The 12,032-nt window shown below is 40.3% G+C and overlaps 1 protein-coding gene across 1 annotated transcript in view; it reads left to right on the forward strand.

Moving 5' to 3' along the window:
- Positions 1-4,872: 4,872 nt before the first annotated feature.
- LOC120557663 overlaps positions 4,873-12,032 on the forward strand; it is a 29,262-nt gene continuing 22,102 nt past the window's right edge. The window contains exons 1-2 of the mRNA XM_039798209.1: positions 4,873-4,979; positions 11,665-12,009. Coding sequence (XP_039654143.1) covers positions 4,907-4,979; positions 11,665-12,009 — 418 coding nt within the window. The 5' untranslated portion in view covers positions 4,873-4,906. The remainder of the gene's footprint in view (positions 4,980-11,664; positions 12,010-12,032) is intronic.

Raw genomic sequence — 12,032 nt, forward strand, 5'->3', positions numbered from 1 at the left:
AACGACGGTATTTCAGTAACACGTCCATAACATCTATCGCGGCACTCGACGCCCGCCACCCTGCTTCTAAAAGTCCCAAATATTACATATTGGACCTTTAATTTAAATATCTTTATAAAACAGACCCGCCGTGAACTGCATAATGAATAACATCAAATGTAGCCCACAAAAATATGCTGCCAGTTTAGCCGTCTGGCCGTCAAGTGTTTTAACGCATGCGTGATACAAATAGTGTAGGGAAACCATCACGTTTTCTACTGCGTATTTATGCGCATGCGCATATCGGATTGTGCAGGCAGAACAGATCACGTACCGACTGGCCTGCAGCTAAATAAAAGGATACGGACACTCTTATTGAGTAACATGCAAATAACATTCCATCCTAAATGTTGCATAGTAAAGATGACAAAGCATCAAAACATCCTTTTATTTCATCATTTCATTTGACTATAATGTATGTAAAATTGCCAATAGGAACATGTTTACATAGCTAACCTTTGAAATGAGCAACACTTAAACCATGCACAGGTAAAATGAACAAATGTAGGCCTTATGTAGGGTTAAATTACAATAACTAAATAGACTAACTAAAAAAGTAGCTAGACTAGAGAGACTAGAGAACAATTACTACAGTAGGCTATAACTACTGTATAATAGACATCATTGACTTGGAATGAACTTGATTTGCTTCATGTCTCTGGGGGATAGCTTAAGTGTAGTAAAGCTTCATTTCATGTACAATAAATGGTGGATTAGGTCACTTACTACTCCTTGTCCATGGTGAAACCCCTTCAACTGAATGAATGGATGTGGTTACAGTGGGATTTACACACACTCTGTCAGGATACAGGAGGAGGGGGTGACTGGAAGTAGGCTGGAGATTGGAAGGCAACCAGCTGGCAGCTGGCTGGCTTCTGGCTGGGAGGGGGATTTAACATCTATTTATTTATTCATTCATTCATTCATAACATGCATGAATGAAAAAAAGGAACAGGAAGAAGAAGAAAATCTTATGGTACCTGTCACTTAATTTAAGATGGCTTCATCTGTACATTTGTCCAATGATCAGATACATCTTTAAATGGTATGCCAGAGATTTAGTATTTCCATAAAGCTGAAGTGGGACATTAAAGAACTGAACAGTCCGTTTTTTCCTCATGATTTGGGAGCTGATGGAGTTGATTTTTGATCAACTTTAGATTCTGTTTAATTATTACTGTAGGTGAGGGGGTAAATGTGTGGCAACATTTGTTTAGACAATATGCAACATTTTTCCTGAGCTTTAACTAGATAGAAGCTGTTCCCCAGCTGTCTTCATCATTCTGAAACCAGAACACACGTTAAGGACGACTCATTGCTGCAACCCCTTTGTTACCTTTCCAGAGAAAAGCAGGAGACACAAAAACAATCCACATTTGTAATTACATCTGATGGGTTGACAGAAACATGCATAAACAGAGCCCATAAACCTGTTAGCCCAGTGCATACCTGTGTGTTTGGTACCAGGATGTAATGTTACTCACACAAATAACAGAGTTCATTCTTTTGCTTCTCAGCTGATAAAAAGACGCTGGATAAATATGTATGGAAGTTTTAGATCAATGGTATTAAATGGTACTGTTTCTGGTTGTAATTGTCTTTAGTAATTTGAATGTCCTTGATTTTATCTTTATTCTTTTTTTATTTATTTGATTTCACATAAGTGTCCTTGTTTCTATACCAGTCACTGTATTCGTAACTTTTTGCACTCTTGGTGGATTTTGTTCTAAATTTTAATTCATCTTTAAATTATTTTTGCGTAATCTTGGCTACATTGAAAATGAGGGCTTGCCCTCAATTGTAGCTCCGAGAACTAAATAAACTAAAGATTAATGATGATGATGATGATGATGATGATGCTGATGGTGGGAGCTTTACAATGACCCCACCTAACCCTGCACTCCCCTCGATAAGACAGCGACCCCAGATAGGTCATAAAAGAGAGGCAAAGTCCCTTCCCTTCTGGTGGACCACCATGGGACCTTATTTTAGAACAAAATGTTAGAAAGGAACTGAGTCTTAACTGTTGCTTGTGTAACAGGTGTGATCTTGCATTGTGTTCCATTTTTTTCCATTTGTGTGCATCCATGTCCCAGAAATACTTGTTACTAACCTAGCTGGGGAGTTTACTCTCCGGAGTCCTTATGTTTTGTTTTTGCACAGCATATTTCCTTGGATTGGAACCATTCGCAACCAGTGGGGGGGCACAACATGACACAAGCTTTAACAATATTTTCCATAAATTGTTATATTATTCCCTTGAAATTGTTGAAAGATCATACATTACTCGTTTATGAACACTAATTTCACAATAATAATAATAATAATAATAATAATAATAATAAAGCTGCATGCAGCGATGGGTGGGCAGACACCGCTCCTTGCTACCGTGCATTTGCATGGCACTCAGACACCGCAAGTCGTCACCAATGAAAAGGGAACTCCCCGCTGAGTTCAACAATACCTCACACAAGACTCTACATCATACGGTTCATTAGCTGTGAAAGGGGGCGTGACCAACGTTTAGGGGGTGGGCCAAACCTTTACCAATAAAAAAGGAAGTCTCTGCTGAGTTCATTGATACCTCACATAAGACTCTACCTTAAACGGGTCACCATTTATGAAAGGGGGCATGGCTTAAGCATAGGGGGGCGGGCCAAACCGTCACCAATGAAGAAGGAACTCTGCTGAGTTCATTGATACCTCACATAAGACTCTACCTTAAACGGTTCACCGTTTATGAAAGTGGGCGTGGCTAAAGCATAGGGGGCAGTTCAAACCATCAACAATGAAGAAGGAATGTGGTTAAAGTATAGGGGGCGGCTCAGTACCACATGTAGACCAATCAGCTGCCATGGGTTGCATTCGTCAAACTCATCCTGCTGGTCATTTCCTGTAAGTGTTTTAACATAGGTGTCGAAAGTGGGCACTACGGCAGTAAGAGGTTAGTGACCATTAACAGTGTACTGACGAACCGTGCAGCACACACACGCTCCGAACCGAGACTAGTGAACCGAGACTAGTGAACCGAGACTAGTGAACCGAGACTAGTGAACCAAGCGGTTCGGATGTTTTTTCATGAACCGTACCACCCCTAACAGATACTATGTATTATTAGATTGTAGTAGATTCTGAGTGAGCCCTCTCCCTGAGTTTAATTTAGAGTAGTGGTCTCCAACATTTTCCTGTGAAATGAGCTCAACTTCTAACCCCCCATCATGCTCCTAATGTGTTCAGCTGACCTGAGTTATTTAACTTTATTAATCATATAAAAGTGAAAAATTCTTCATGCAAGTCAAGACACAGCGTATTACTGGAATCGGTTTCTTCCTTTGTTTTGTTTTTTTCAGTTTTTGGTAGTTTGCATGTGTGAGCTAGGAGAGACTTCCAGCAGTTATATATTTCATCTTTTCTGTCAGCTTGCCAACTAGTTTTCAGAAACTGTCAGTCCCAGCCGTTGTGTTCAGGTGTTCCAGCTGACTCCTGTAGGTGGAGGCTTTTCCTGTGGATCCGGCTCATTGTAGTTTGTTTATTGAAGGTCTACTTCAGTCCAATTTGTGATCATAATTCTGTTGTTATTTTGCCCCTAAACACAAATACGTGAAGTTAATATTAGTTGAGCTACTGCTACATCTCCCCATGTAACTCCTTGCCAGCTGTCAGTAACCTTACTGGTTTGAGGTCTGTTGTGAATTTTTAAATGTATTTGTTAGACTATACGAGCCCCCATATTCTTCCTGATCCCATCTGATAAATAATAACAGCTGTAATGCCAACGGGTTTTTGAGATGTTTACTATACTCGCTTCTTTTCAGAGTAGTATATATATATTTATAAAATATGTCTAAATTCAAGGTTATTAAAAAGATGTAAACAGGGCCAAGTCTTCAATGTATTGCAGTGAGATTGCGCTTTTATTTTGGAGGAGACCCCTGAACACCCCCTAAGGACATTTTGGTGTCCCTGGACCCCGAGTTTGAGAACTTCAGCTTTCAAGCTACACTGCTGCAGATGCTGGTTGTTGTTTATTAGGGGTAAGTTGTTATTTAAATTAAATTGTTTTCGCTTCCATTTCCAACAATGTGGCATCTCTGCTGTCCTAAAAATCCAACTTTAATCTGCATTGTGTTCCACCTTTTAAACTGGCTCAGCAAACACACGTCTCCATTAAAACTTGGAGCTCATGTTCAGGTCTCAAATAATCAGATTTATTTTGTGTTTAAGCAGTTATATCAGATTCATTTAGCTCTAACTAAAGAGAAGTTAGGCTGATGTTTCAGTGATTCATCGTAAAGCATTTTAATCATTTATTTCATAATGTAGATTATATAATAAGACTAATTAGGAAAACCTTTGTCTGCAGACACAAGTCACTGTGATTTAGAAATATTTGATATTTTGAAGGCATGTAACATTGGTTTTATATTTAACACAGATTATATTCAGAATACATGAAAACTGTTGTGATGCAACAGTTTATTTTAGACAGTTTAAAAAAATGTAGTTAATGTAACTGTATGCAACTTTTCCACTTCCCAAGCCACATGAACAAAGTCCTTTCCTGAGACAGAAACACAGTGAGTGAGATGATACAACAAAGTAGAAGATGGAGAAAAGAAATACCATGTATCACATAAGACAATAATAAAGCTTGGGATATTAAAATTATACTCAATACTATACTACTAATGGCATAATTGTAATAATGACAGGGACAATAATTGTGTGTTTTTGTGGGCTTTTATTGTGAAGGCTTTGGGTGTGACACCTGTAGAGCAGGTGAGATGAATAAGAGAGATGTGATGAATAAATCAAAACCAACTCTGACTTTGATACAGTAACTGATCCAACGATTCAATGGACAACTATGGAGCTTCTTCTGGATCTGCTGTGTTTGTGTCTTCTGTGTTTGACCCGAAAAACACTTTGTGATGAAAACAGTAAGAATTATTCTACTAACTTAGTAGTTTAGGGCTCGACTTTTGAGAGGCAGGTGGAGGGACAAATACGTTATTTTCAAACCCCCTCTACAGTCTTTGTAGGCTACTGTTTTTTTAAATGATGTAGGCTATTGTAGGGATGTAGGCCTTTAAGTGTTTTTGTTAAAGATTTATTTGAATGAGAGAGAGGCTGCTTTCAGTACCTGTAGGCTAAATGTTTCCATGTGCTCAGTAATGCTACTGCAGCTGATATGGTAGGACATTTAAGCAGCAAAACTGTAAACTGTAGTTATGAACTTGACAACAGAAACAGAACTCAACTTTTAGCTTCTGAAATAATCAATGAAGTTAAGCTGCTGACTGCTGTCCTTGTGCGAAAAGGCAGAAGGGACTCTTTTCCTGCAAGACATGGGTGTTGCAACACACTGAGAAATCAGGAGTCAAACATCAGTGCGCCAGGTACCTCAGGGCTACTTTTTGAATAGGACAATGTCTTTCTGGTATAAGGCCAGGAGTGACTTCAGGTGTTAGATCTGCACAGTTGTTTAAGCCATTTTATAACAGAATGCCTAGAAATCTGTACATCATTTGGAGAAAACATAATAGTCACCAGAGAAAAGAATCATCCTGTAGAGCCGACATCCTGTTTTATATCTAACTGTTCCCCAGCTGTCTTCATCTTTCTGAAACCAGAACACATGTTAAGGACGACTCATTCCTGCAACCCCTTTGTTACCTTTCCAGAGAAGAGCAGGAGACATGGAAACAATCCACATTTGTGATTACATCTGATAAGGTGACAGAAACATATATAAACAGAGCCCCATAAACTTGTTAGCCCAGTGCATACCTGTGAGTTCAGTACCAGGATATAATGTTACTCACACAAGCAACAGAGTTCATTCTTTTGCTTCTCAGGACATTTCAGCAGCAAAACTGTAAACTGTAGTTATGAACTTGACAAAGGAAACAGAACTCAACTTTTAGCTTCTGAAATAATCAATGAAGTTAAACTGCTGTCCTGCGTAGCAGCAAAACAGCAGTGGCGCAGCAACAATAGCTCTGTTTACAGTTTAGAGAATATTTTCCACATAAATTATGTATTTCTTTCACCCACCTGCAACCATCTAACCCTAACAGGGGTGGGGAATTCATTTTCCCAAGGGGCCACATGAGAAACAGGGACTGTTGTGGAGGGCCAGACCAATAGGCTCAACTCAATTATGCTCAATATTAATTTTATGTCAGGTGGCACATTCTACATCAGACGTAAAGGAAAGCACGTTCTCAAACGCCTCTTTTTACTCTGGGCATATTAGCACAGCAAAGTCCACCAAACACTCTTTAATAAACTTCCCTTCAGAAAATGGCTTACTGTTTTTGGTGATTTTGAGGGATATCATAAAACTGGTCTTGACGTTTGGTAAAAAAAGCCTTGTTGCGTTTGCAGCTTAATTAGCAAAGCTAGGATCCACCGAAATTAAATCCACTTTCTCCAGAAAATAGAAGTTTAGAACAAGCGCTTGCGCGCCTCCTTTCAGTAACGTAAGTTGCAATGAAAGACAAAGGATTTTTTGGTGATCAGGTTATTTATAGGTTAAGACCTCATGCTGTGTTTATGGTCCCGCTGAACCAATAGGAAGACTCGAAACTCTTGAAAGTGTGAAGACTACAATCTGGGACTTTCGCATAGAGGTGTGAACTCACCAGGCTGGGGCTCTTGCAAGTAGGCCTGTCTTTTGTCTCTGAGCTCTTTGTCTCTGAGCACATGTGCCACATGTGTGTCTTGTATCCAGAGGTCAGTTTAATCTGAGGCCTTTTGGTTAAAATCAGGTTTAACCCCACTGGTGGTCCCAACAGGGCCGACGTGCTTTTTGGGGGCGACCGCCAACACTTTTTACATTTTTTTGCTCCGGCCCATGAACCGGCCCATAAAAGTGGTAGGCCTAGATCAGCGGCCCAAACACTTATACGTTGAATGTTGAGGTAGTAGTTAGGCATGCTACACTGTATGATTGCATTAGTTTGGTGTGTGCGGGTATCTGAGTCTTGATTGATGATGTTCTCATCGTTTTATTATTATAAGCAGTGCCGGCCCGAGCCTTTTGGGGGCCCTAAGCAGAATTTGATTGGGGGGCCCCCCCTCCCACCACGCGGCGTCACCTGTGCTTGACGATTATTGACACAAATGTCACGCTATAATGTTACATTATAAATGAATACAGTGAGGTTATGTATTAATACAGTGAGGTTTATGAACTACTGTCCACGCCGGGGGCAGAGATGCATAAGGACCATCCACCCCTATTCTATTTGTGCAAAAGTGGATGCAAACGGCGAGGGGGGGTCTGGGGGTGGTCCCCCAGAAAAGTTTGAATTTGGTAGATGTGATTTCCTGTATTCTGGTGCATTTTGGGGATGGTCAGCTAGAGAAGGGCAATACCTACATTTGTTCAGATTCATAGCCTTTTGCTTTTTGATTTATTAAGGTAGTGACTTCACACAACTACTTGGGCTTCAGGGCCAAACAATACTGACATACTCTGTGTTAGTAGGAAGTAGGGCTGGGCGATATGGCCTCAAAAAAATCCCTGTTTTTTTCACAAAGAATCTGATTCATGATTTAAATCGACCCCCACACACACACACACACACACTTAAAATTAATCTGCAGATGACAAATGACAAGATCTCACACACACCCACACACACACTCAGGGCATGTATACCATTATGATTATTCATGCCAATTTTATGTAAATATTGGTTTGAGTGTTTTCCCTATCATTGTATTGGGGGGCGCCCTATGTGAAAGAATGAAAAAATTATATTATGCTATATATTGAACAAACCTGTAAAACGAAATTTTCCACAATAGAAACATGATTTAAATGAGAAAACGTACTGTTCTAGCTATAAAAATGGCAGAATCACCCACAGTGCATGATATTTCAAAAACCGCATCATACACGCTTCAAGGTGACTGCAATTAGTGGTTAACAGATATTCACCAAGACGTATAGCCCAGCAACAATCTATCTAAAATAACACCTTTCATGATATATAGTAAAATACTGATGTTGTGGGAAGTTTATATGGCTTAAACTGTTTCATCTGTCCCCCTATGCTGTTTCATGCGTACCGACCAGGAGGGACGCATGAAACATTACTCACGCCCCACTGTTGCTGTAATAATTCCTGAACGGTTTGGTTCCAAGCTGAAAATGCAACTGTATTTGACAGAAGACAGGTGTAGGTTGCTATTGACAAAATATAAGCTTTAGTGCGATACGATCGCTTTGTAAATTACGTTTAATTAAAAAGTGTTTCAACTGTCCCGGCTCTTAATTATCTATTTATGTTTTGTATTCAACAACCACTAAACGGATGCGTGAGATAAAGCTGTTTTCACACATACAGGTAATTCAATTCTCGTTGCTCAGTAAAAGTTCAATTCATTTTAACTTTAGTCGCGCAACCTTGCTCCTGTTTTCACCTGTTGTTGAGTAACGTACATTAACATGACATGGTCTCATGAGTGTAGCATACCTGTAGCAGGCTCCTTCGTAGTAACTAGCGGTGAAAACAAACGTCGAAGAGGAGCTCCGTGCTACAGAGTGGCGATTGCTAGTTGTTGTAAGCCGCTACAGACCTCCGTCACAGCTCGGTCGTATCAGCGGCTTTTAGCTAGTAGATGTGTTGAGCCGCATCAGAGTTCTTCAACACCGGGTCCGGGGCTCCATGGTGCAGGCGGTGTTTCAGTAATCCGAAAATAGGTGACTTTGAGCCGGGTACAGAGCACAATGAGCTGCCGTTCATTTTGGCGGATATTGCGGTTAAGTAAGTAATGAAACGAGTAGTTAAGAAAATAACTAATGTTAGCCGCTGTCGCTGCCATATATGTCAATGGTCGCTGCCATGTTGTTTGTGTATCACTATGGCAAATGCGCGGGGGGAGGGCTGGGCCCATTCGGAACTACGGGCGCCCAGATGGGACCGTCGGCGAATGTTAAGAGGGAAAAACAACATCGGTTGGGGGCCCCCTAGTGGCCAGGGGGCCCCAAGCAGCCGCTTAGTTCGCTTATGCCTCGGGCCGGCTCTGATTATAAGGCTACATTAGTCTACCTTTCATTCAACGGAGTAGCCTACATCTTAATAATAAGCAAAACACCACCTTAGGTTCATCAAACCTTGTGCTTGTGCATTTGTGTCCTTAAAGTAGCCTAGATAAATGTTGCACATCATGCCAACTTTAACAAGAATTGCAGCTTTTCAATCTGCATATATATATATATATATATACAGTGCCTTGCGAAAGTATTCGGCCCCCTTGAACGTTTCGACCTTTTGCCACATTTCAGGCCTCAAACATAAAGATATAAAACTGTAATTTTTTGTGAAGAATCAACAACAAGTGGGTCCCAATTATGAAGTGGAACGAAATTCATTGGCTATTTCAAACTTTTTGAACAAATAAAAAACTGAAAAAGTGGGCGTGCAAAATTATTCAGCCCCTTTACTTTCAGTGCAGCAAACTCTCTCCAGAAGTTCAGTGAGGATCTCTGAATGATCCAATGTTGACCTAAATGACTAATGATGATAAATAGAATCCAGCTGTGTGTAATCAAGTCTCCGTATAAATGCACCTGCTCTGTGATAGTCTCAGAGGTCCGTGTAAACGCGAGAGCATCATGAAGAACAAGGAACACACCAGGCAGGTCCGAGATACTGTTGTGGGAAGTTTAAAGCCGTTTGATACAAAAGATTTCCCAAGCTTTAAACATCCCAAGGAGCACTGTGCAAGCGATAATATTGAAATGGAAGGAGTATCAGACCACTACAAATCTACGAAGACCCGGCCGTCCCTCTAAACTTTCAGCTCATACAATGAGAAGACTGATCAGAGATGCAGCCAAGAGGCCCATGATCACTCTGGATGAACTGCAGAGATCTACAGCTGAGGTGGGAGACTCTGTCCATAGGACAACAATCAGTCGTTACTGCACATATCTGGCCTTTATGGAAGAGTGGGCAAGAAGAAGCCATTTCTTAAAGATATCCATTATAAGTGTTGTTTAAGTTGCAGTTTAAAGCCAAAAGTACCTGGGAGACACACCAAACATGTGGAAGAAGGTGCTGTGGTCAGATGAAACCAAAATCGAACTTTTGGCAACAATGCAAAACGTTATGTTTGGCGTAAAAGCAACACAGCTCATCACCCTGAACACACCATCCCCACTGTCAAACATGGTGGTGGCAGCATCATGGTTTGGGCCTGCTTTTCTTCAGCAGGGACAGGGAAGATGGTTAAAATTGATGGGAAGATGGATGGAGCCAAATACAGGACCATTCTGGAAGATAACCTGATGGAGTCTGCAAAAGACCTGAGACTGGGACGGAGATTTGTCTTCCAACAAGACAATGATCCAAAACATAAAGCAAAATCTACAATGGAATGGTTCACAAATAAACATATCCAGGTGTTAGAATGGCCAAGTCAAAGTCCAGACCTGAATCAATCGAGAATCTGTGGAAAGAACTGAAAACTGCTGTTCACAAACGCTCTCCATCCAACCTCACTGAGCTCGAGCTGTTTTGCAAGGAGGAATGGGCAAAAATGTCAGTCTCGATGTGCAAAACTGATAGAGACATACCCCAAGCGACTTACAGCTGTAATCTCAGCAAAAGGTGGTGCTACAAAGTATTAACTTAAGGGGCGGGAATAATTTTGCACGCCCAATATTTCAGTTTTTTATTTGTTTAAAAGGTTTGAAATATCCAATAAATTTCGTTCCACTTCATGATTGTGTCCCACTTGTTGTTGATTCTTCACAAAAAATTACAGTTTTATATCTTTATGTTTGAGGGCTGAAATGTGGCAAAAGGTCGAAAAGTTCAAGGGGGCCGAATATTTTCGCAAGGCACTGTATCTCCTCAGCGGTGAAACGCGAACGGGGGCTGGAGTATAACCCAGCTAGGTGGAAAGCTAACGCTAGCCGGCCACCTGTTCCATCAATCCTGCTTGCAAGTGTCCGCTCATTAGACAAAAACTGGACTACATCCAACTTCAACGAAACTCCCAACGCGAGTTCAGAGACTGCTGTGTTTTTGTTGTTGTGGAAACAACAGTGTACCGGACTATCCAGCCTGTTTCTCTGTCGCCGGGTAAGAGTGGAGATGGGCTGTGTTAACGCGGAGAAATTAGCTGCTCATTAACCGGTGATCACTGGATGTCAGTGAGTAATCAACATTATTTAGGAGTTACTAAACACTATATTGACTCTAGTAAGGATAGGGATTTTTTGTTTTTTAGTTAGGTACTTGGAGAAATTGTGCAATAATGACAGATTCACACATTTTTCTTTTGTTTACGGTAAATAAATAATTACAAATCTTAAAATTAATTAAGTTCATAAAGTAACTTTCTTTGCATTCATTTGATTCCCAATCAAGATACACTGGTAAAAATTGCTTTTGATTGTTAATATGTACTTAAAAACTGTTCTGAAATGCAAAATAATAGAATTTTAATCATGTGATAAAATATGCGATTAATCACGATTAACTATAGAACTTCGGCGATTAATCACGATTAAAGAAAATTAATCATTGACAGCCCTAATATATATATATATATTAATCAGCATGTAAGCATGTTGATTAATACATGTTTTTTGTCTTCCAGGACCGAAAAACATCACAGTGGAAGGAGGAGCTGATGTAATGTTACCCTGTTCTCTCAGCACCAAGGAGAACACTGAGTTTAAACTCTTTGACTGGAGGAAAGTTGCTCAGAAAGATGATGGTCAGAAGGAGGTGTTCATGTATGATGCAGGCATTCATTACAACAACGGTCGTCCAGGTCAGAGTGAAGAGTTCAAAGGTCGAGTTTTTCATTTTCAAGATGAACTGAAACACGGCAACGCCTCCATAATCATCAGAAATACAAAGATATCTGACAGTGGAAACTACACCTGTGATTTTCCAAAACTTCAGCCACCTCAAAAATTCTACATTGAGATTGTTGTTGGTGAGTGCAAAAATAATTATACT

Source organism: Perca fluviatilis, chromosome 4 (assembly GCF_010015445.1).
Source record: "Perca fluviatilis chromosome 4, GENO_Pfluv_1.0, whole genome shotgun sequence".
Lineage (NCBI taxonomy): Eukaryota > Metazoa > Chordata > Actinopteri > Perciformes > Percidae > Perca > Perca fluviatilis.